Consider the following 25,522-nt stretch of genomic DNA (forward strand, 5'->3'; position numbering starts at 1 on the left):
TCACCTAGTTGTTCTGCCTAGAATTTCTGGTACTATGTTGAATAGAAATGGCAAGAGTGGGCACCCTTGCCTTATTCCTGATCTTAGAGGAAAAGTTTTTCGTTTTTATTTTTCAGTATGATATTAGCTGTGGGCTTTTCATAGTCATAGAGCCTTTATTATTTTGAGGTAAGTTTCTTCCGTTCCTAGTTTAGTAAATGTTTTTGTCATGAAAGTGTGCTGAGTTTTGTCAAACACTTTTTCCGTGAATATTGAGATGATCATGAGATTTTTATCTTTCATTCTATTAATGTAGTTTATAACATTGATTGATTTTCATGTTGAACCATCCTTGCACTCCAGGGATAAATCCCATTTAGTCATGATTTATGATCCTTTCAATGTGTTGTTGAATTCTGTTTACTAGTATTTTGTTGAGTCTTTTTGCATCTGTGTTCATTAGGGATGTTTGCCTGTAGTTTTCTTTTCTTGTAATGTCTTTGTCTGGTTTTAGTATGAGAATAATGCTGGTCTCATATAATGAGTCCAGAAGTGTTCCCACCTCTTCAATTTTTAGGGACGAGTTTAAGAAGGATTGGTGTTAATTCTTCTTTAAATGTTTGGTGGAATTCACATGTGAAGTTATCTGGTCCTGGGCTTTTCTATGTTGGGAGGTTTTTGATTACTGACTCAATCTCCTTCTTTATAATTGGTCTGTTCAGATTTTCTATTTCTTCATGATTCAGTCTTCGTGAGAAGTATATTTCTAGGAATTTAGCCTTTTCTTCTAGGTTATCCCATTTATTGTAGTATAATTGTATATGGTTGTCTCAAAATCCATCGTATTGTTTTGGTATCAGTTATGTCTCTTCTTTCATTTCTGATTTTATTTGAGTCTTCTCTCTTTTTTTCTTAGTCTAGCTAAAGGGTTGTCAATTTTGTTGATGTTCTAAAATACTAACTTTTAATTTTGTTGATTTTTTTCTGTTATTTACTTCATTTATTTCCACTTTAATTTCCATTATTATTTCCTTCCCTCTGCTAACTTGGAACTTAGTTTATTCTTCTTTTTCTAGTTCCTTGAGGTATAAGATTAGAGTATTTATTTGAGATACTTTTTCTTTTTTAAAATTGAAATATAGTTGACTTACACTATTACACTAATCTCAGGTGTGTAACATAGTGATTCGAAATTTTTATAGATTATACTCCATTTATAGTAATTATAAAATATTGGCTGGATTCCCTGTGCTGTACAATATATCCTTGTAGTTTATTTATTTATTTATTTATTTATTTGTGGTACGCGGGCCTCTCACCGTTGTGGCCTCTCCCGTTGCGGAGCACAGGCTCCGGACGTGCAGGCTCAGCGGCCATGGCTCGCAGGCCCAGACGCTCTGTGGCATGTGGGATCTTCCCAGACCGGGGCACGAACCCATGTCCCCTGCATCTGCAGGCGGACTCTCAACCACTGCGCCACCAGGGAAGCCCTAGTTTATTTATTTTATACATAGTAGTTTGTATAAACTTAATCCCCTATCCTTATATTGCCCCTCCCCTCTTCCCTCTTCCCACCAGTAATGACTAGTTTGTTCTCTATATCTGTTAATCTGTTTCCTTTTTGTTATATTTACTAGTTTGTTTTATTTTTTAGATTCTACATGTAAGTGATAGCATACAGTATTTGTCTTTCTCTGTCTGACTTATTTCATTAAGCATAGACCATCCAGGTCCATCCATTTTGTTGCAAATGGAAAAATTTTATTCTTTATTTATGGCTGAGTAGTATTCCATTGTGTGTATGTATATATGTGTGTGTGTCTATGTCACATGTTTTTTGTCCATTCATCTGTTGATGAACAGTGTGTTATTTAGTTTCCATGTATTTGTGAATTTTCCTGTGTTCTTACTAATATTTATTTCTAGATTCACTCCACTGTGGTAAGAAAAGATACTTAGTATGATTTCAGTCTTCTTAAATTTGTTATTTTGTGACCTAACATGTGGATCTTTCCTGGAGAATGTTGTGTATGCACTTGAGAAGAATTTGTATTTTCTTGCTGTTGGATGGAATGCTCTGTATATGTCTGTTAGTTTCATTCAGTCCATAGTGTTGTTCATGTCCTCTGTTTTCTTATTGATCTTCTGTCTGGATGTTCTATTTATTATTGAAAGTGGAGTAATGAAATCTATTATATGTGTTGGTATCTATTTCTCTGTTCAGTTCTGTCAATATTTGCTTTGTATATTTGAGCATACTTATATTGCTGTTGGGTGCATATATATTTATAATTGTTTAACTTCCTGGTGAATTGACTCTTTTATCATTATATAATGTTTGTCTTTGTTTCTTGTGACAGTTTTTGACTTAGTCTATTTTGCATGGTATAAGTTATGCTATCCTTGCTTTCTTTTAGAGGTTACTATTTGCATAGAGTATCTTTTTTTGTCATTTTATTTTTAGCCTATGTGTGTCCTGAAATATAAAGTAAATCTCTTGTAGACAGCATTTAGTTGTATCTTGTCTTTTAACTTTTAGCCACTCTGTCTTTTGATTGGGGAGTTTAATCCATTTACATTTAAAGTAATTCTAGATCAGGAAGGACGTAATATTGCCGTTTTGTTAACTGGTTTTTGTCTGAATTATAGCTGTTGTGTCCCTCTTTTCCTCTCTTTCAGTCCTGGTGTTTTGTTGATGTTTTTGTAGTGAAATACTTTGATTCCTTACTCATTATCTTTTATGTATCTTCTATAGGTATTTTCTTTGTGGTTACCATGGCACTTAACTGAAAAGACCTTACATGTATAATAGCCTATTTTAAGCTCGTAATAACTTAACTTTAATTGCATGTAAAAGTTCTACTTTTTCAACCCCCCCCCATACTTTATGGTATTGATGTCACAACTTACATCTTTTTATGTTGTGTATCTATTAACATATCTTTATAGTTAGCTATTTATATTTATGTCTTTATCTCCTATTCTAGTATTAAAAGTGACATATTACAGTATTCTATATTTTTCTATACATTTACCTTTATCACTGAGCTTTATACTTTTATATATTTTTATGTTGCAATCTAATGTTCTTTCCTTTCAACTTGAAGGACTTCCTTTAGCATTTCTTGTAAGGGAGGCCTAGTGAATGAACTCCCTCGCTTTTGTTTATCTAGAAAAGTATTTCTCCTACATTTTTGAAAGAAAGTTTTGCTAGATATAGTATTCTTAGTTGGCTGGGTTTTTTTGTTTGATTGTTTGCACTTTGAATATATCATTCTGCATGCCCATCTGGCCTACAAGATTTCTGCTGAGAAACCTGCTGATAGTCTTATGGGAGGGGTTTCCTTAATGATTCCATCATTTGAAATCAAATTTTTTAAATCAAGGACTTGAATTCTGAAGGAGGGAGAGAAAACATTGAGTTTTATGAAACCAGGAGGTCTTGAGACAGTGAATTATAGGGCACTTGCCAGCTTATTTTAAATTTAAGGTAAAGGCAGAGTATTCATTCTCTGCATTTTTTGCTTCCAGAGAATAGAAGACTCAAGAGCAGAGGAATCAAGAGCCCATAATGACATCTCAAGTAAATCAATAAATACACATATGTCTTTTCATTTGGAAAACAACAGCTCAGACTTTATGCAAAAAATGGTTTCCACACATATATATCTATATCTATGTTTTCCTAATGAAATAACACCTATTTTCTTTTTCCATTGATTTGAGAATTTAATATGAACTAGAATAGCCTCAAGATCTAAGATTATTTGCTGTAAAAATTTCCCACTTTGTTTTTTAATTTCTGAACTTACCAGAGAAAACTAAACACCCTTACATACTTCTTTAGGTCTGAGGATCATGAAGGAGGTGTACTCTTTAGCATAAGTAGAATACTTTATTTCTTTCCTGACAATATAATTTAAACATTTGTTAAAAGCCATATAATTAATACACTGTTTTGTAAAATGCCACTGTATGTACTGATTGCCCTTCTCAGAACTAAGAATCTGTCAAACTGTCTTGGTAGAGATCTTCCCAGAAGGAGTAATTCATTGAGGCCTGTGCAGTGCAATCTAAGATAACCTTTTTTAATTAAAATGGGGAGTTAAAAAGCCAATTCAAAAATTTGTTTCCTTTCGTTTGCTCAAGGTGAGGGTGCTGGAACTTCTGTTCCAATAGAGCCCCAGCAGTTGTTAAAAACATCATAACTTCTGCCTGTGTGTTGTGTGTCTGTAGCCATTACATGTGTAGCTCCAAATGCCGCTGTGGTATGTGATGGTCAGGCCCATTAATGAGTCAGTGTTTAACTGTCACTTTATTGTTGGTAGGGTTAGGAGGATTTTTTTTTTCCTTCTTGAGACTGAATTAAAATAGATGTCTTCTAAGCTTAGAAGGAACAAGTTTTCTAAGACTACAGCAGATAGAGGAAATTTATCAATTTCTGGGTAACAAACTTGTCAAATGCACTATAAGGAAAATAAAATTTTTTTGGCATTGCATTCTGTGCCATCAAGTAGAGATCCTTGCTCATAATAGGTGTTCACTTAATGATTTTAAAATGTAGTTTTATATATTTATTAAAAATAATAAAATATACATATAAATATATTTTATATATATTTATAATATATAACTCACATGCCATTTAATTAATTCATTCAAAGTGTACAAAGTGACTTTTAGTATATTCACAGAATTGTGCAACCGTAATGACAGATAATTTAAGAACATTTTCATCACCACCAAAAGAAACATTGTACCCATTAGCAGTCACTCCCCATTTTCTCCTATACCTTCCCGATCCTAAGCAATTACTTTCTGTCTCTGTAGATTTGCCTATTCTGGACATTTCATATAAATGGATCATATAATATGTGGTCTTTTGTGACTGGCTTCTTTTACTTCACTCGATGTTTTCATGGTTCATCCATGTTGATTACTTTTTCATGGCAGAATAATATTCTATCATATGGATATGCTGTATTTTATTTATCCCTTCATCAGTTGATGGATATTTGGGTTGTTTCCACTGTTTGGCTATTATTAATTATACCTCTGTGAACATTCACATGTAAGTTTTCGTGTGGATGTATGTTTTAATTTCTCTTGGGTAGGTACTTAGGAGTACAGTTACTAGATCATATGGTAATTCTGTTTAACCAGTTGAGAAACTGTCAGACTGTTTTCCAAAGGGGCTGCACCATTTCACTTTCCCACTGGCAGTGTATGAAGGTCCCAATTTCTCCACATCCTTGCTAACACTTAATGTGGTTTCAAGCCATCCTATTGGGTATGAAGTCATGCATCATTTGATTTTGATTTGCATTTATGTCATGGCTAATGCTGATTGAGTATCTTTTCATGTTTTTTTTGGGCCATTTTTTTATCTTCTTTGGAGAAGTATCTCTTTAGATCCTTTGCTCTTTTAAAATTGAGTCATTTGTCCTTTATTATGGAGTTGTACGAATTCTTCATATATTCTGGATGTAAGTTCCTCATTAGATATATGATTTGCAAATATTTTCTTCCGTTCTGTGGGTTGTTCTTTTCATTTTCTTTATAGCGTCTTTTGAAGGACAAATATTTTTAATTTGATGAAATGTTTTGTTTTCTTTTGTTGCTCATACTTTTGGTGTCATATCTAAGAAGGCTTTGCCTAACTCAAGGTCACAAAGATTTACTCCTATATTTTCTTTAAGAGCTTTACAGTTTTTGCTCCTACATTCAGGCCTGAAATCTATTTTGAGTTAATTTTTACATGTGGTGTGAGGAAGGGGTCCAAATTAATTCTTTTGCATGTGGAAATACAGTTGTCAAAAATCAAACACCATTTTTCAAAGATACTCTTCTTTCTGCATTGTATTTTCTTGGCCTTTCTGTCTAAAATCAATTGACTTAAATGTAACGATTTATTTCTAGACTGTGAGTTCTATTTCATTGATCTATATTTATATCCTCACGTCAGTACCACACTATTTTGACTGCTGTAACTTTGTAATAAATTTTGAATTTGGGAAGGTTGAATCTTCAAATTTTGCTCCTTTTGAAGATTGTTTTGGCTTTTCAGGATCACTTGTTTTCAAATGAATTTTAGGATCAATTTCTGAATTTTGGCAAAGAGGCTACCTGGGATTTTGATAGGGATTGCATTGAATATGTAGATGTATTTGGGAAATAGTACCATTTTAACAATATTAAGTCTTTTGATCCACAAATGATTTTGCTCTTCTTATTTTATTGTGTCATGCATAGGGATTGAAGTATGAACGTGGAGGGAAATTTTTGTCCATTAACCCCCCCCCATATTACAATTGGTTTTAATTATTTTACATTGGAATAACCATTGAATATTTCACTATGCTACTCATTAGAACTGTAAGCTTCTTTAGGGCAGGATATGTATTAATTATTTTTGTATTGCTGAGCGTTTATGTCATAGTTGTTTAAGAAAAGCATTTTTTTAACACCAAGAAACCCCTGTAATATGTATATGTGTATAAAGGGATAGAACAAGGGCTCACAGGTAATTATAAAAGAGATAGAATATTAGCAGTACTTTGAAATTACCATTAATAACAAATGGCTAACTGACATTTTTTTAGGCTTTTAATTCATAGTATTCATAGTATTCATAGTATTCATAGTAATTCATAGTATTCATAGTATTCATTTGGAGAAAAATGAAATATTGCTTTATCGATTGATTTCTTTTAAAAGGCATAATTTATACGTTCTTTAAATTCATTTTAGGTACCAAATCTGATTCCAGTTTTGATGTTCAAATTAGGAAGACCACTGGAACCTGTGTTATACAATGATATCTTGTATACTTTGCCTACACTTGGTGTTCACAAGGTTTGTATATTAAGCGACTTACTTTGGGGCAAAAAGAAAGTGAGACATGAATTTTGTTTGTTGTCATGTGAAATTTTGACCCTTTAATTTTGCCTTGATCACTGCTTCCCTTGTTGGGCCAAACATTTTTGTTACAATATTTAAGAATTAATTTTTAAAAATCATTTTCATCAAGTTTTCCCATTGGCTGTTGTCTGAGATTGGGTCTTTATGCCCCCAGAATTGCTAACTAGCTCCTCCCAAAGCTATCTCCAACCTCTGAGGAGATGGGTAATACTGTAGTAAGCTTCCGTTTCAGTCTTTATTTTATAATGAGAGGTTTTTAAGTTCCTTTGGTAACCTTGGGGTTATCCACATTTGCATTTATGAAACCAAAGTTTCTTCAATGTTTGCTAGGTGTGCATAGGACAAATTCTACGAGTAATTCAACTTCTTGGAACCACTCCGCAACTAAAAGCTGTCACTTTGCGCTTGTTGACTTCTTTGTGGGAAAAACAGGTAAGCTCAGATATACACTTGTATGAGTAGTAAGCATGTCCCTTTCACTGAAGAAAGGTAATTTTGTCATTATGCATGACACTTCTTTGATATAGTAATACTAGTGAGTGACATCAATGATTGCATTGAGAAATTTTGATTTAGTGTACTTTTGATCTATAATGTGGTCAGTTGTGATTGACTCTCAGAAATTGAGAATAGAAAATAATCTTATTTCCTTAATTCTGAAATTTATTTATCCATTTGTGTGGAAAAAGTGATAGAAATATAAGTGATTAGAGCCTTTGTAATTAGAGATTTTGCCACTTTTTTCTTGTTTTATGAAATGAACAGTACATGGATCTGTAAGAAAATCCCCAGCAATCATAACAGCATTCTTTTTTTTCTGATTAGATGAAACACATTATAATTTGCAATGCAGATGTAAGATTTAGATGTGAAAATGCTGCATAAAAGGAGACAATTATTATTCAACTCAAGTTGTGGAATTACCTTTTTTGTAAAATTGCCTTTTTAGGATCGTGTCTATCCTGAACTGCAGCGTTTCATGGCCATGTCCGATGTGCCCTCTCTGTCTGTGGGCAAGGAGGTCCAATGGGAGAAACTGATAGCTAAAGCAGCATCGATCAGAGATATATGTAAGCAAAGGTAAGACATGCTTGACCTTTGGGAATGTATATCATGATATATTATTTTGCATTTAATTTTTTTATTGCAAGCAAGAAGCAAGGAAAGATAGGCAGAGGATGTTTGAATAAGAATAAATGAATATTAAAGTCAAATTGTCTGATTGTAAAATTTAGTAACATCAGACAATAGCTTTGAGTAGCAGGCATGTCTTTTCAGGTCTAGACTTATATCTAGGTTTAGAGGCTATTTATATATCCTTTTCTGTGTAATAATTTAATGTTGTGATAAAACATATGATGTTACATTTTCTATTTTTCTATATATAAATTCCTGAAACCTAAGCAGTGGATTATCAGTCAAATTCTTTCTTATATTCTCCCTATGTTATGCTGATTTTTATAAGATGTTCTAATAGAGAAGGCCTTATTTGTAACTCATTGAATGGAATTAATTATTAGGAATTATTACAAGGAGGGAAATGACCTTGAATTCCTGTGTATGCTTTAGGAAGACATGAAGATGTTAGGGAGATGACTCTGCTATTCTAGGTTATGGGTTAATAACTAGGCAGGAGGTGACAAGACTGAAATAACACTAAGCAAAGCTCCACCTTGCCAGATTTCTATTTTCTTGAATTAGGGTAAGGCCAAAATCTTAGAGAGGAAATAGATTTGATACATTTGAAATGAGTTATAATCCTGCAGTTTCATATATTGATTGAGCCACTGCACTGTAGAATTCTTGGAGCATCATTCTACTTTTGTCAATGATGACACTGTGAATGGTACTTCCTGAAGCTGTGCAGTGAATGGGTTGGCCCAGATGCTGATAATGTGGATGATTTCCGTTTCAAGTAAAATCTTGGATCAGACTGTATTTAAGCCTCAGCAGTTCTGCCTCTTTTCTAAGCTTCAGCCTTTTGGCAACACAAAAAACATCTTAGTCTAAAAGTTACACACGTGTTAACCCAAGACCTAAGAGTTTAGATTCTCTTGACGTATTGGCATGGAAAAAATTTAGAGATGATAGCCGACATTTTAATTTTACATACTTAAAGATGAGGCTCAGGAGACGTTAAACATCAGATCAGATCAGAGTCTGTTGAAAACTTATTCAGTGAACCTTTCAGTTACCATCTCGAGATCCGTCAAATTTTTCCAGTTTTGTTAAATGATTTCCATTTGGCGGACAGTGAAGCAATAGAATTCAGTCAGGCAATTTTTTCAATTGATATTTTGTTAAATAGAAAGAAGTATTATATCGCTGAGGGGTTACAACGAATGCAGACCTGAGCATTTCTTTATGAAGTTAAAAGCATTCTGGGGGTAGCACAATATATGTGGGATAGAGGAAGGAGAGGAGGATGAGTGAGTGAATCCAGCACAGTACCTGGCATGAAGTAAGTGCTCAGTCAGTTATAACTCATATTATTATGATTTTATCATCATTATCGTCGTTATTGTGATAGGCATACCCACCTTAGTTTGTAATACTGCTATGACCAATCATCTTCTGATCTCAAATCCCTGGGTTTACTGATGATCTCAATAAGGTAAGTCAGTTCTTTTCACTATTATTATAGACTTGAGTTTTTGTCGATTCAGACAATAGGTTTTGTGATTCAGGGAGAATAAAATTTGTTAAGGAGTGTCTTCTTTTTTGGGTAATAATACCAAAAATGAGCCTGAAGTTACAGCAGAAATGATAAAGATGCAGATCTTTGAACAAAAGCATATGGTATTCTTAGTTGAGGGTCAACGTTTGATAGGCACAAGAGTAAAGAAAAGCATTAATGTTTTTGTTCAGGCAAAAGACCTTGGAGTAGTAATATAGTTCTTTGGCTTTAATCTTGTGTCTAAACTGTCGTTTTTTGTAGGCCGTATCAGCACGGTGCAGATATGTTGGCAGCTATTTCCCAGATGTTGAATGAATGCACCAAGCCTGACCAGGCTACTCCAGCAGCCTTGGTGTTACAAGGTCTTCATGCACTCTGCCAGGCTGAGGTGGGCTTTTTTGAGTTGTTTTGTATAATTTGGAAGAAAATAATTTACAAGGCATTGTAGTTACAAGGATGTAGGAGACTTTTGTTCAGAAGAGTGAAATAAGACAGTCTACTTTACAAATTCTTTGTAGAGGGAAGTCTTGAAACATGTAGACATTTTCTAGAGGCTAAAGAAAACCAGATTTTAGATTCTTCCTCGTTATTTATTTTTGTTAATATAGAAGGAGAAGTATGCTTATAGGAGAACTCTTGAGTATATTTGCTTCTCGGTTTTATAATTTGAGAGCCTTAGAAGCAGAAGAGGTAAGGAAATCGGCATGGGCCAGTGGCAGTTTTATAGCCAGCAAAAAAACTTTTGTTGGCTTGAAGATTGGCAAAGGATCCTTTCTTTCCTAATGATCAGAGTGGGTAGGATGGACCGATATTAGAACCGAGTCTCTAAATCATCTTCTGAACTTCAGACTGCTCCCAAAACTGTAGCACAGCAGAAGAAATCTTTAATCTTTTGGAGAAATGTAGTAATTACATCAAAGATCATTCATCGACCTAACAAAAGTTTTTTATGTAAAAAAAATTTTTTTATGCAGCCTTGTAAGCTGCTTTATTATTGTTTTTTAATGGAAATATATTTGATTTATAATATCATATGAGTTTCAGGTGTACAACATATTAATTCAATACTTTTATAGATTATACTCCCTTTAAGTTATTAAAAAATAATGGCTATATTTCCCTGTGCTGTATAATATATCCTTGTTGCTTATTTATTTTATGCATAGTATTTTGTGTCTCTTAATACCATAGCCCTACGTCCCCCCTCCTCCCTTCCTTCTCCCCACTGGTAACCACTACTTTGTTCTCTGTATCTGTGAGTCTGTTTCTGTTTCGTTATATACAGTCATTTGTTTTATCTTCTAGATTCCACATATAAGTGATAACAGAGTATTTATCTTTCTGTATCTGACTTATTTTACTAGGCATAATATTCTCTAGGTTCATACACATTGTTGCAAATTGCAGAATTTCATTCCTTTTTATGGCTGAGTAATATTCCATTATGTATATTTGGAATACACACACACACACACACACACACACACATCTTCTTTATCTATTCATCTGTTAATTTAGAGGAAATTCTGTCAGCTTTTCATCATTTCACCACTGAGTGTGATGTTAGCTGTGGGTTTATAATAACTGGTCTTTATTATGAGCAGATATGTTCCTTTTACACGAACTTTGATAAAATTTTCTATCATGAATGGATATTGAATTTTGTCACATGCTTTTTCTGTGTCTATAGAGATGATCATGTGATTTTTTTTTTAAAAATTGGGGTATAGTTGCTTTAAAATGTTGTGTTAGTTTCTGCTGTACAATAAAGTGAATCAACTATATGTATACATATATTCTCTCCCTCTTGGGCCTCCCCCAACCCCATCCTATCCATCTAGGTCACCACGGAGAACCGAGCTGAGCTCCCAGTGCTATACAGCAGGTTCCCACTAGCTGTCTATTTTACACATGGTAGTGTATATATGTCAATCCTAATCTCCCAATTCATCCCACCATCCATTCCTGTGTCCACATGTCTGATCTCTACCACTGCATCTCTATTCCTGCCCTACAAAATGGTTAATCTGTATCATTTTTCTAGGTTCCACATATATGCATTAATATACGATATTTGTTTTTCTCTTTCTGATTTACATCACTCTGTATGACAGACTCTGGGTCCATCCACATCTCTACAAATGACCCATTTTCATTCCTTTTTATATCTGAGTAATATTCCATTGTATATATGTACCATATCTTCTTTGTCCATTCATCTGTTGATGGACATTTATGTTGCTTCCATGTCCTGGCTATTGTAAATAGGGCTGCAGTGAACATTGTGGTACATGACTTTTTGAATTATGGTTTTCTCAGGGTATATGCCCAGTAGTGGGATTGCTGGGTCATATGGTAGTTCTATTTTTTGTTTTCTAAGGAACCTCCGTACTGCTCTACATAGTGGCTGTATCAATTTACATTCCCACCAACAGTGCAAGAGAGGTTCCCTTTTGTCCACACCCTCATTGTTTGTAGATTTTTGATGATGGCCATTCTGAACAGTGTGAGGTGATACCTCATTGTAATTTCAGTTTCCATTTCTCTAATAATTAGTGATATTGAGCATCTTTTCATGTGCCTCTTGGCCATCTGTATGTCTTCTTTGGAGAAATGTCTATTTAGGTCTTTCACCCATTTTTCGATTGGGTTGTTTGTTTTTTTGATGTTGAGGTGCATGAGCTGTTTGTGTATTTTGGAGATTAATCTCTCATCAGTTGCTTTGTTTGCAAATATTTTCTCCCATTCTGAGGGTTGTCTTTTCATCTCATTTATGGTTTTCTTTGCTGTGAAAAAGCTTTTAAGTTCCATTAGGTCCTGTTTGTTTATTTTTGTTTTTCTTTTCATTACTCTAGGAGGTGGGTCAAAGAAGATCTTGTTGCGGTTTATGTCAAGAGTGTTTTTCCTATGTTTTCCTCTAAGAGTTTTATAGTGTCTGCTCTTACATTTAGGTCTTTAATCCATTTGATTTTATTTTTGTGTATGGTGTTAGGGAGTGTTCTAATTTTATTCTTTTACATGTAGCTGTCCAGTTTTTCCAGCACCACTTATTGAAAATACTGTCTTTTCTTCATTGTATATTCTTACCTCCTTTGTCACAGATTAGGTGACCATAGGTGCGTGGGTTTATATCTAGGCTTTCTATCCTGCACCATTGATCTATACTTCTGTTTTTGTGCCAGTACCATACTATTTTGATTACTGTAGCTTTGTAGTGTAGTCTGAAGTCAGGGAGCTTGATTCCTCCAGCTCCGTTTTTGTTTCTCAAGATTGCTTTGGCTATTCGGGGTCTTTTGTGTTTCCATACAAATTGTAAAATTTTTTGTTCTAATTCTATGAAAAATGCCATTGGTAATTTGATAGGGATTGCATTGAATCTGCAGATTATTTTTGATAGTACAGTCATTTTCACAATATTGATTCTTCCAATCCAAAAACATGGTATATCTTTCCATCTGTTTGTGTCATCTTTGATTTCTTTCATCAGTGTTTTATATATAAATTTGGATTTTTGCTTTTTGTTTTTTTTGCTTTTTGTTTTTTTTTGCGGTACGTGGGCCTCTCACTGTTGTGGCCTCTCCCGTTGCGGAGCACAGGCTCCGGATGCGCAGGCTCAGTGGCCATGGCTCACGGGCTCAGCCGCTCTGCGGCATGTGGGATCTGCCCGGACTGGGGCATTAACCTGTGTCCCCTGCATCGGCAGGCGGACTCCCAACCACTGTGCTACCAGGGAAGCCCTATAAATTTGGATTTTTAAAATTTCTTCTCTGATGGCCGTGGCCAGGACTGCCAAAACTATGTTGAATAATAGTGGCGAGAGTAGACATCCTTGTCTTGTTCCTGATCTTAGAGGAAATTCTTTCATTTTTTCACCATTCAGAATGATGTTTGCTTTGGTTTTGTTGTGTATGGCCTTTATTATGTTCAGGTAGTTTCCCTCTATGCCCGCTTTCTGGAGAGTGTGTATCATAAATGGGTGCTGAATTTTGTCAAAAGCTTTTTCTGAATCTACTGAGATGATCATATGGATTTTATTCTTTAATTTGTTAATATGGTGATTCACATTGATTGATTTGCATATATTGAAGAATCCTTGCATCCCTGGGATAAATCCCACTCGATCATGGTGTACGATCCTTTAAATGTATTGTTGGATTCTGTTTGCTAGTATTTTGTTGAGGATTTTTGTGTCTATGTTCATCAGTGATATTGTTCTGTAATTTTCTATTTTTGTGATGTCTTTGTCTGGTTTTGGTATCAGAGTGATAGTTGCCTCGTAGAATGAGTTTGGGAGTGTTCTTTCTTCCGCAATTTTTTGGAAGAGTTTGAGAAGAATAGGTGTTAGCTCTTCTCTAAATGTTTGATAGATTCGCCTGTGAAGCCATCTGGTCCTGGACTTTTGTTTGTTGGAAGATTTTTAATCACGATTTCAATTTTATTACTTGTGACTGGTCTGTTTATGGTTTCTGTTTCTTCCTGATTCAGTCTTGGAAGATTGTATCTTTCCAGGAATTTGCCCATTTCTTCCAGGTTGTCCATTTTATTGGCATATAGTTGCTTGTAGTCGTCTGTTATGATTCTTTGTATTTCCGCGGTGTCAGTTGTAATTTCTCCTTTTTCATGTCTAATTTTATTGATTTGTGTCCTCTCCCTTTTTTTTCTTGACTGGTCTGGTTAATGGTTTATCAATTTTGTTTATCTTCTCAAAGAACCAGCTTTTAGTTTCATTGATTTTTGCTATTGTTTTCTTTGTTTCTATTTCATTTATTTCTGCTTTGATTTTTATGATTTCTTTCCTCCTACCAATTTTGGGTTTTGTTTGTTCTTCTTTGTCTTCTTGGTTTAGGTGTAAGGTTAGATTGTTTATTTTAGATTTTTCTTGTTTCTTGAGGTAGGATTGTATTGCTATAAACTTCTCTCTTAGTACTGCTTTTGTTGCATCCCGTAGGTTTTGGATCGTCATGTTTTCATTGTCCCTTGTTTCTATAGATTTTTTTATTTCCTCTTTGATTTCTTCAGTGATCTCTTGGTTATTTAGTAGTGTATTGTTTAGCCTCAGTGTGTCTGTATTTTTTTACAGTTTTTTTTCCTGGAATTGATTTTTAATCTCATAGTGTTGGTCGGAAAAGATACTTGAAACGATTTCAATTTTCTTAAATTTACTGAGGCTTGATTTGTGACCCAGGATGTGATCTGTCCTGGAGAATGTTCCGTGTGCACTTAAGTATGAAGTGTATTCCGCCACTTTCCGGTGGAATGTCCTGTAAGTATCAATTAAGTCTATTTGGTCTGTTGTGTCCTTTATAGCTTGTGTTTCCTTATTAATTTTCTGTCTGGATGATCTGTCCATTGGTGGTAGTGGGGTGTTAAAGTCCTCCACTATTATTGTGTTCATGTCAATTTCTCCTTTTATGGCTGTTAGCATTTGCCTTATCTATTGAGGCGGTCCTATGTTGGGTGCATAAATATTTATAATTGTTATATCTTTTTCTTGGATTGATCCCTTGATCATTATGTAGTGTCCTTGCTTGTCTCTTGTAACATTCTTTATTTTAAAGTCTTTTTTATCTGATACGAGTATTGCTACTCCAGCTTTCTTTTGATTTCTGTTTGCATGGAATGTCTTTTTCCATTCCCTCACTTTCAGTCTGTATGTGTCCCTGGTTCTGAAGTTGGTCTCTTGTAGGCAACATATATACGGGTCTTGTTTTTGTATCCATTCAGCCAGTCTGTGTCTTTTGGTTGGAGCATTTCATCCATTTACATTTAAGGTTATTATCAATATGTATGTTCCTATTACCATTTTCTTAATTGATTTAGGTTTGTTTTTGTGGGTCTTTTTCTTCTTTTGTGTTTCCTGTGTAGAGAAGTTCCTTTAGCAATTGTTGTAAAGCTGGTTTGGTGGTGCTGAATTTTCTTAGCTTTTGCTTGTCTGTAAAGCTTTTGGTTTCTCTGTCGAATCTGAATGAGATCCTTGCCGGGTAGAGTAATCTTGGTTGTAGTTTTTTCCCTTTCATCACTTTAAATATATCTTGCCACTCCCTTTTGGCCTGCAGAATTTCTGCTGAAAAATCTGCTGATGACCTTATGGGGATTCCTTTGTGTGTTATTTGTTGCTTTTCCCTTGCTGCTTTTAATATTTTTTCTTTCAATTAAATTTTGGTAGTTTGATTATTATGTGTCCTGGTGTGTTTCTTCTTGGGTTTATCTTGTATGAGACTCTCTGTGCTTCCTGGACTTGTGTGGCTTTTCCCTTTCCCATGTTAGGGAAGTTTTCGAATGTAATATCTTCAGATGTTTTCTCAGACTCTTTCTCTTTCTCTTCTTGTTCTGGGACCCCTATAATTCGAATGTTGGTGCATTCAGTGTTGTCCCACAGGTCTCTGAGGCTGTCCTCATTTCTTTTCATTCTTTTTTCTTTATTCTTCTCTTTGGCAGTTATTCGCACCGTATCTTCCAGCTCACTTATTCGTTCTTCTGCCTCAGTTTTTCTGTTATCGATTCCTTCTAGTGTATTTTTCATTTCAGTTATTGTGTTGTTCATCACAGTTTGCTTGTTCTTTAGTTCTTCTAGGTCCTTGTTAAACAATTTTTGTATTTTCTCAATCCGTGCCTCCATTCTATTTCCAAGATTCTGTATCATCATCTACTATGGTTACTCTGAATTCTTTTTCAGGTAGGTTCCCTATTTCCTCTTCATTTATTTGGTCTTGTGGGATTTATCTTGCTCCTTTGTCTGTACTATATTTTTTTGTCATCCCATTTTTTTTGATGGGTGTGGCTGTGTTCCTGTCTGGCTGGTTGTTTGCTGTTAGGCTTTCAGCACTGGAGTTTGCAGGCAGTTGGGTGGAGCCAGGTCTTGGTGTCAAGATGAGGACCTCTGAGAAAGCTCACACCGATTAATATTCCCTTGGGCCTGTAGTTCTCCGTCATTCCAGTGGCTTGGACTCGGTGCTCCCACCACTGGAGCTCTGGCCCAACGTCTGGCCTGAGAACCAAGACCCTGCAAGCCATGTGGTGCAGCAAAAAAAGAAAAAAAGAGATGTAACAAACCAAAAGGAGCAGAACAAAAAGAAAGAATAAAAACTAAAGTTAGAAAAATAAAAATATGTTAGAAAAATAAAAATGAAGCAACAACAATGCAAAACAGAACCTCGGCAGAAAAAAAAAAAAGGCTGGTAGAAGCCTTGGGCGGTTGGGGCTTAATGTCAGGACCTGCCTGGCTGGAAGAGGCCTTTGGGAGGCGGGCCTTAGGCTCAGGACTCATGCAGCCAGAGGAAGCCCCAGAGGGTGGAGGTTCAGGCCCAGGATTCCAGCATTCTTGCTGGGGTCTGAGCTGGCAGGGGACATGCTGGCCGTGTTCCCCTCCTATCCCCCGAAGGTCTCTCCTGATCCCCACTGATCCCCTCACTGGGAGTGGGCCCCTCAAGCATGGGAATCCCTCCTATCCCACAGCTGCCCCTCAGGGGCTGGCCCCGTCCCACCTCCACTTTTCCTCCCCACTTTCCCTCCCATGTCCTCAGGACCCGCCCAGCTGGAGGGGCCCTGGAGGGCAGAGGTTCAAGCCTGGGACCCCAGCAGGCTTCCTGGGGCCTGAGCAAGTTGGGGAGATGCTGGCTGCATTCCCCTCTGATCCCCCAATTCCCCAAAGGTCTCTCTCCATCCCTGCTGATCCCATCGCCCTGAGTGGGCCCCTCTGACTGTGGGAACCCCTCTCCTCCCCCAGCCACCCCTCAGGCGTGCTGGTCCCATCCCACCTCCACTTTTCCTCCCCCGCCTTCTTCCCTCCCACATCCTACCTGGTTGCGCAGGCATTCCTCCCATCCCCTTAGGTGTCTGAGCTCCCCCACCAGCACCTGGTAGATGCCCTAGTTTTGAGGGTACACGAACTCCGCATCCTCCTCCCCCATCATTTTGACTCTGCCCCCGGTCACATGATTTTTATCCTTCTCTTTGTTAATGTTGTGTTCCACATTGATTTGCGAATATTGAATTATTCTTGCATCCCTGAAATAAATCCCACTTGATCATGGTGTATGATCCTTTTTATGTATCAGTGGATTCAGTTTGCTAATATTTTTTTGAGGAGTTTTGTGTCTATATTCATCAAAGATATTGGCCTGAAATTTTTTTGGGGGGGATGTCTTTTTCTGGTTTTGGTATTAGTGTAATGGTGGCCTCATAGAATGAATTTGTGAGTGTTCCATCCTCTTCAGTTTTTTGGAATAGTTTGAGAAGGATAGGTATTAACTCTTCTTTATATGTTTGGTAGAATTCCCTTGTGAAGCTGTCTGATGCTGGACTTCGCTGGGAATTTTTTTTTTTAATTATAAATTCAATTTCACTACTAGTGATCAGTCTGTTCAGATTGTCTGTTTCTTTCTGATTCAGCCTTAGCAGCTTGCATGTTTCTAGAAATTTGTTCATTTCTTCTAGGTTGTTCAATTTGTTGACATATAACTATTTGTAGTATTCTCTTATGATTTTTTGTATCTCTGTGGTATCGGTTGTTATTTCTCCTCTTCAATTCTTATTTTGTTTATTTTTTTTCCTCTCTCATTTCTTCTTGATGTGCCTGGCTAAAGTTTATCAGTTTTGCTCATCTTTTCAAAAAACCAGCCCTTGGTTTCATTGATCTTTTTTTTTTGTTTTTAGGTCTCTATTTTATTTATTTCCTCTTTGATCTTTATTATTTCCTTCCTTCTGGTGACTTTGGGCTTTGTTAGTTCTTCTTTTTCTAATTCCTTTAGGTGGTATGTTAAGTTGTTTATTTGAGATTTTTCTTGGTTTTTTGAGGAGGGCCTGTGTCACTATAAACTTCCCTCTTAGAAGTGCTTTTGCTGCATCCCATAGATTTTGGAAAATTGTGTTTCCATATTCAGTTGTCTCAAGGTATTTTCTGATTTCCTCTTTGATTTCTTCATTGACTGTTGGTTTTTAGTAGCATGTTGTTTAGTCTCCAGGTGTTTGTTATTTTCCCAGTTTTCTTTCTGTAATTTCTAGTTTCATACCACTGTGATTGGAAAAAATGCTTGATATAATTTATATCCTCTTGAATTGGTTGTGACTTGTTTTGTGGCCAGCATTTGATCTCTTCTGGAAAATGTTCCAGGTGCACTTGAAAAGAATGCGTATTCTGCTGTTTTGGGATGGAATGTCCTGTAGATATCTATTAAACCATCTGGTTTATTGTGTCATTTAAGACTATGGTTGCCTTATTGATTTTCTGTCTAGGTGATGTGTCCATTGATGTAAGTGGAATGTGAAAGTTCCCTAGTATTATTGTTTTTTGTCAGTTTCTCCCTTTATGTCTGTTAATATTTGCTTTGTATATTTAGGTCCCACTGTATGAGTGCATATATGTTAATGAGTGTAATATCCTCTTCTTGTATTGATCCCTTTATCATTATATAATGCTCTTCTTTGTCTTTTGTTATAGACTTTGTTTTAAAAGTCTATTTTGTCTGAAATGAGTATTGCTACCCCCACTTTCTTGTCATTTCTGATTACATGAAATATCTTTTTCTATCCCCTTACTTTCACTCTGTGTGTGTCGCTCTGAAGTGAGTCTGTTGTAAGCCGTGTATAGACAGGTTTTGATTTTTTATTCAAACAGCCACTATGTCTTTTGATTGGAGCATTTAGTCCACTGACATTTAAAGTAATTACTGACGGGTATATACTTATTGCCATTTTACTACTTGTTTTCCAGTTGTTTTTGTAGTTCTTCTCTGTTCGTTTCTTCTTCTGTTTGTTTCTTCCCTTATGGTTTGATGATTTTCCTTAGTAGTATGCTTGTGTTTCTTTCTAGGTTTTTGGTATCTATTGTAGGTTTTTGATTTGTGGTTCATGTTGACCTATAACCATATCTAATTTTTAACTGGTAGTCATTTAATTTTAAACATATTCTAAAAGATACATCTGTTTTTACTCCCCTCCCCTACAGTTTGTGTTTTTGATGTCCTATTTTACATCTTCATTTTTTTAATTGTAGTTATAATTGCTTTTACAATTTTTGTTTGTTTGTTTTTTTATTTTATTTTTTTTGTGGTACGTGGGCCTCTCACTGTTGTGGCCTCTCCCGCTGCAGAGCACAGGCTCCGGAAGCGCAGGCTCAGTGGCCATGGCTCACGGGCCCAGCCGCTCCGCGGCATGTGGGATCCTCCCAGACCGGGGCACGAACCCGCGTTCCCCGCATCGGCAGGCAGACTCTCAACCACTGCGCCACCAGGGAAGCCCCTGCTTTTACAATTTTTTGTCTTTTAATCTTCACGCTAGTTTATTTAAGTGGTTGATCCTCAGTCCTTACTATATATTTGCCTTTCATTGTGGGATTTTTCCTTTCTTATAAATTTTTACTTCTTATTATAGCTTTTTCTTTAACACTTAGAAAAGACCTTTTAACATTTCTTTAGGATAGCTTTAGTATTGATGAATTTTTTTAGTTTTTGCTTGTCTGAGAAGTTTGTTTTTATTTCAAATTTAATTCTGAATGATAATCTTGCTGGGTAGAGTATCCTAGGTTGCAGGTTTTTCTCTTTAAGCACTTTGAATATATCATGCTGCTCCCTCTGGCCTGCAAAGTTTCTGCAGAGTAATCAGCTGATAGCCTTATGGGGGTTCCCTTGTATATGACTCTTTGTTTTTCTCTTGCTGCCTTTAAAATTCTCTTTTTGCAGACTTCCCTAGCAGTCCAGTGGTTAAGACTCTGAGATTCCACTGCGGAGACATGGGTTTGATCCCTGGTCTGGGAACTAAGATCCTGCTTAACACGTGGCATGGCCAAAAAAAAAATTCTCTTTATTTTCTACTTTTGCCATTTTAGTTATGATATATCTTGGTGTGTGTCTCTTTGGGTTCATGTTGTTTGGATTCCCTCTGTGCTTCCTGTATCTGGATATCTGTTTCCTTGTTCAGGTTTGGGACTTTTTCAGCCATAATTTCATCAAAAACATTTTCAACCCCCTTTCTCTCCCCTGTCCTTCTGAAACCACTATAATGCCAATGTTGTATGCTTCATGTTTTTCCAGAAATCTCTTAAACTGTTCTCATTTTTTAACATTTATTTTTCTTTTTGCTGTTCTGATTGGGTAATATCCATTATTCTATCTTCCAGATCATTTATGTTCTTCTGTATCACATAGTCTGCTATTCAGTGAGTTCTTCATTTCAGTTACTGTATTCTTCAGTTCTGATTGGTTCTTTTTGTATATTTTCTAGTTCCTTGTTAAAATTCTCACTGTGTTCATCTATTCTTTCCCCTAATTTAGTTAGCATTCTTATTACTAATACTTTGAATTCTTTATCTTGTAAAGTGTTTATTTCTATTTCATTATTTATTTTCCCAGGGGTTTTGTCTTGCTCTTTCAGTCAAGACTAGTTCCTCTGTCTTCTTACTTTGCTTAACTTTCCCTGTCTCTGTGAAATTAGATGAAACAGTTACCTATTGCAGTCTTGAAGAGGTGTCCTTATGTGGGAGTGTCTCTCTACAGCCTGTGTGTGCCCAGTGCCTTTGGTGGGAGAGCTGGATTTGATGTGAATAAAAGCCATGCGTTTCCTCAGGGTATGCTGACAGTTATCATCTTGCAGGAAGTAGGGTTGGAGATGGAGGAACCAGGGCCAGAGCCAAGTGTGAGGTGTGGCTTCCCCTCTGCTCATTGGCCATTAGCACCCTATCGGGGGCAGGGTCAGGTCCAAAGTTGATGGAGTGGAAGCCCTGAGGTTCGGGTCCAAGCTGTCTCTGTTCCCTTAGATGTGTTTGTCTCCCACTCCCAACACTGTACCGTTGCCCCAGAGAGGAGGAGTGCTGGAGGAAGAGGGGCCCATGCCAGCATGTGATGGGCTGGCCACAGAGGTCCAGGCTGCCTCTAATGTGCCCCCTGTGCAGGCACCAATAATGACAGCCCCAGCTGTGTCTGAGTCTCTGCTGTCCCTCACAGCCAGTTACTACCCCCAGCCTCTGCCACCCCAGCCCTGTTGAGAAGCTGTGCTGCAGGGTAAGCAGGGCTCCCTTTAGCACTGGGCATGTGTCAGGGTGTGGGTGCAGCAGTCTGGCTTCCGTCAGAGATCAAGACTACCCCTGATACAGTGCCTGTGTAAATGCCAGCAATGGCTGCCCACACTGTGCTCAGATGTTGCCCTAGTTCCAAGTTTCCTCTGCATCTCAGTACTAAGATATGAGCTCTCTCCCTGGTGATGGCAGCCCTTTCTCTAGTGTGGTAGAGTAAGCGGGATTGGAGCATTTGCTTGGCTCAGGCTGAGGCGTATGCTAGGCTAATTGCAGAAAACTGGGCAGCCACTGGAACCATCCTCAATCTGTCCTCGCCACCCTGCCTCAGGAGCAAGCCAGTCCTTGCATGTTCTTCACAGCCCTCCTGTTAGTTCCAACAGCTCTACAACCAGCCAAGGGGGCTTGTCTTCCCTGTGTCCGACACCAGGACTGGGGCGCCCAATCTATGGCTTGCACTGCCTGCTCCCCAGCAGGGGTCTCCTCCTATGTAATCTCGCTTTTCCTCTGAGTCCCCTCCCAGGGGGCACAGGTCCCTTCTCTTCCTTTCCAGATTCTGTGTGGATCTTTCTTATATCCTTGGTTGTATAGGAATCTTTCTGCCAGTTTCCAGTTAGTTTTCAGTGAGAATTATTTCACGTGTTGATGTATTTTTTATGTGTTCATGGGGGGAGGTGAGTTCCATGTCCTTCTACTCTGCCATCTTGATTGATTCTTTCTAACCAATTTCTTTTGACGCAGTAAACATACCTATACAATTGTTGTTCTTTAGTGAATGAGATTAAGTAGAATTCTCTTAGCTTTTGGTAATTATGGTTGATATGATGATAATGAATATAATATAATCATACAAGCAGTGACTCTATTTAGTGTATATATGATCATGTCCTTGTGCTAAGTAAGCACTTTTCATTTCTGTTCCTCAACAACTCTTCAATATAGGGATTATAACATTTATAGATGAGGAAAATAGACCTCAGAAGGAGGTTAGATAACTGCTCAGTGTCTTGGTTTGAGAATAATGTTCTTTTGGCTAAACATTTATTTAGCAGGCAGTAAACATCATTACTGTTTAGGAAGTGATATGTACTAAGGATAGTCTTTCAGACTGTGTACCCTGTAGTTGGCAAAGCTATTAGGGTTTCATGGTAGGGTCCTATTACAGCAGGGAAATAGTTCACATAATCAAGGACTTTTGTTTTTTACTGCTACAGTCAGTCATCTGGAAATGGAAAGTATCACTTTAATAATTATATTACTTTCATAATAAATAATTCTACCATTTGGGAGTATTTCCTTTTTATTATTTTTTTCAAACAGAAATCTACTTGTTTCTGAAATTAAGATTTTCTTCCTAAGAAATTAAGTTTTTCTTCCTAAGAAATTAAGTTTTTCTCCCTAATTACCACTAAGAAGTGGTCGTTTTGTCTGTGATTCCATTATGTTCTCCACCCATCCTTTGCTATTCTAAGGCTCTGCTATCTATAGATGCTTATTAACTCATAAGAAGTGATTTTTCTCATTTCACTTCCGTAAGATATCATCATTAACTGTAGTTAGTACTGGAGATATAAGAAATTGTTGCCTGATGTGGTAGAAAGCATCTTTGTTTTTAGGCAGACATACCATGTACCTCCTATATACCAGTTATTAGCTGTGTGTCCTCTGACTAATTTACTTAACCTCTTTGAGCCTTATTTCCTCAAATGAGGATAAAATGGGATTACAAACAAAAGAGACCTAGCATAATGTCTACCCATGTAGGGTTCTTTAAATATCAGACTTGTTCCTGAAAAATTGGTTATAGTCAATGCCCTCAAGGAGGGTCTAAGTAGTCTTTTTAATCTCTCCTCTAAAACTCACATAATATATGATAGTGACCTAGTTACTTAGTTTCTTTTTCCAGATGGTATCCTAACCCTTCACTGCTAAAGCTTTGGTACTTTTTTCTATATTTAAAGGAGACCACTTGGGATTGTTGCATATGTAGCCCCAAATCCATTCCCTCGATCCAAACCACTACTCATAAAGATAATTCTGAACCCACTATCATACTATCTTATAGTCTGAATCCATTCAGGAGGCTATAACAATAACATAATCTGAGTGTCTTATTAACATCAGTTATTTATTTCTCACAGTTCTGGAGGCTGGGAAGTCCATGATCAAGGCGCTGGCCCTTTCACTGTCTGGTGAGGGCCTACTTCCTGGTTCATAGCCAGCTGTCTTCCTTATAGACAACTGTCTTCTCACTGTAATTTCACATAGCCAGAGGGCCAAGATAGCTCTCTGTAGTCTGCTTATAATCCCTGGCATGAAGGCTCTACCCTCATGACCTAATCTCCTTCCAAAGACCCTATCTCCTAATACCACCACCTTGGGGATTAGGATTTCAACATATGGATTTAGGGGGGTGGGTACAAACATTCATTCTATAGCAACTACCTTCTTATGTTCCATTGTCCTCTAGAGGAGTTGAGGCATCATGTCTAAGTATTTTATTTAATAAAGCCTGTGTCTTAATTGGTACCCCAATACTCCTTTCCTTTGCTTGGTTAAAGGCATTTCTCTTTCTTATTGTGTTTCTCTCTTCCCACCCCCTCTCTCTTTTAATGTTATAAAATCCAAATCCCTTATAATATTTTTATCAAAATTCACTTTTAAGAAACTTAACTGAAATATTGCAAATGAGATAAGAATTTAATACATTGTCCTTCTAACAAATAGATACTAGCCTCTTTAAATCCTTTTTGTAATAAGATGGGCATTCATAAGTCAAAAACCAATACCAGTAATCAGTTAACTTCCTTTTATTACAAAGAATACTTATTTCTTTATCCCTTCTTTTTCATCTCTCTTTCTTGTCTAGGGGATGAACCCACTATTTTATTGTTGCTTACTAGTCGTGAATAAGTGTTATTTACCATGTTTTCATTATAGATATTACAAATGTCTGGAGTTGTGGAATTTGTTGAAACTGACTGCATCACGGTTAATTTTGGTTATAAAAATATTCCTTTTTATGTTTGGTAATAAATAACTTTATGTTCATCTAAATAAGTATAAATAATCTAGTCCTCCTTGATGGACCTTGCTTAAGCCTTTCCAAGCTTTTTGTGTGTGTATTCATTATTTGTGGAGCTGCTGCTGTTGTGTCCTGTGATGTGTGTTTAAGTTGTAAAATATACTCAATTTGGTGGCCCTTGCCAGTCCACATTTAGTAATTTTGGGCTAATCTTTTGGTTTTTTGCCAGCATGCTATCTACGGAAGCCAGCCTGCCTTCTATGAAGCTATTTATTCTGTCTTCTAATTGGTATCATGTGTGAAGCACTGATGGCTGCCAAGAGTTTCAAGAATGAAAATATTCAGCATAGTTATAAGTCTTCTTCCCAGAAACATTTGGAAGAGATTTCTCTATTTCTCTGTAGATCCTTGACTATCAAATATAATTAAGAATATAGAAAGACAGCCTAAAACAGTGAAATTTTAAAAACGAAAAAGAATAAGAGTAAATTGAATAACCCTATGTTTAAGAAAATATTTACCTTAGTTGGAAAACCATCCAAAATTAGCTTTTACTGGGCTTTCCCATCCTTGCCTTTGTATAATGAGTTGAGCTCTTTTTCCTAAGGTTGACAATGGACTCTTCAGTTTTGAAAGTCATCATCATGAAATTCATTTGTCCTTGGTAGGGTCAGATTAAACCTACAATTACTACTGCTTAATCATTAATCATGGTCTCCAGTGACAGATTGAAAGGATGCATTCCATCTGAATGAAGACAATATATTGTCTTTTGTATCTGGCTTCTTTCACTTAACATATTTATAAGGTTCATTGGTGTTATAGCATGTATCAATACTTCATTTCTTTTTATGGTTGAATCATATTTAATATGACTATCTTACATTTTATTTATCCATTCATCCGTTGATGG

At 36.5% G+C, this 25,522-nt stretch overlaps 2 protein-coding genes across 2 annotated transcripts in view; one reads left to right on the top strand and one right to left on the bottom strand.

The window, feature by feature from the left end:
- HACD4 (3-hydroxyacyl-CoA dehydratase 4) overlaps window positions 1-25,522 on the bottom strand; it is an 807,943-nt gene that overhangs the window by 576,920 nt on the left and 205,501 nt on the right. The gene's annotated exons all lie outside the window — the stretch shown is intronic.
- The window catches only part of FOCAD (focadhesin), a 290,793-nt gene that overhangs the window by 119,607 nt on the left and 145,664 nt on the right, over window positions 1-25,522 (top strand). Inside the window, exons 11-14 of the mRNA XM_060155133.1 lie at window positions 6,730-6,834; window positions 7,231-7,332; window positions 7,850-7,980; window positions 9,839-9,965. Of these exons, the coding sequence (XP_060011116.1) occupies window positions 6,730-6,834; window positions 7,231-7,332; window positions 7,850-7,980; window positions 9,839-9,965 (465 nt within the window). The remainder of the gene's footprint in view (window positions 1-6,729; window positions 6,835-7,230; window positions 7,333-7,849; window positions 7,981-9,838; window positions 9,966-25,522) is intronic.

This window comes from Lagenorhynchus albirostris, chromosome 7 (genome assembly GCF_949774975.1).
Source record: "Lagenorhynchus albirostris chromosome 7, mLagAlb1.1, whole genome shotgun sequence".
Classification (NCBI taxonomy): domain Eukaryota; kingdom Metazoa; phylum Chordata; class Mammalia; order Artiodactyla; family Delphinidae; genus Lagenorhynchus; species Lagenorhynchus albirostris.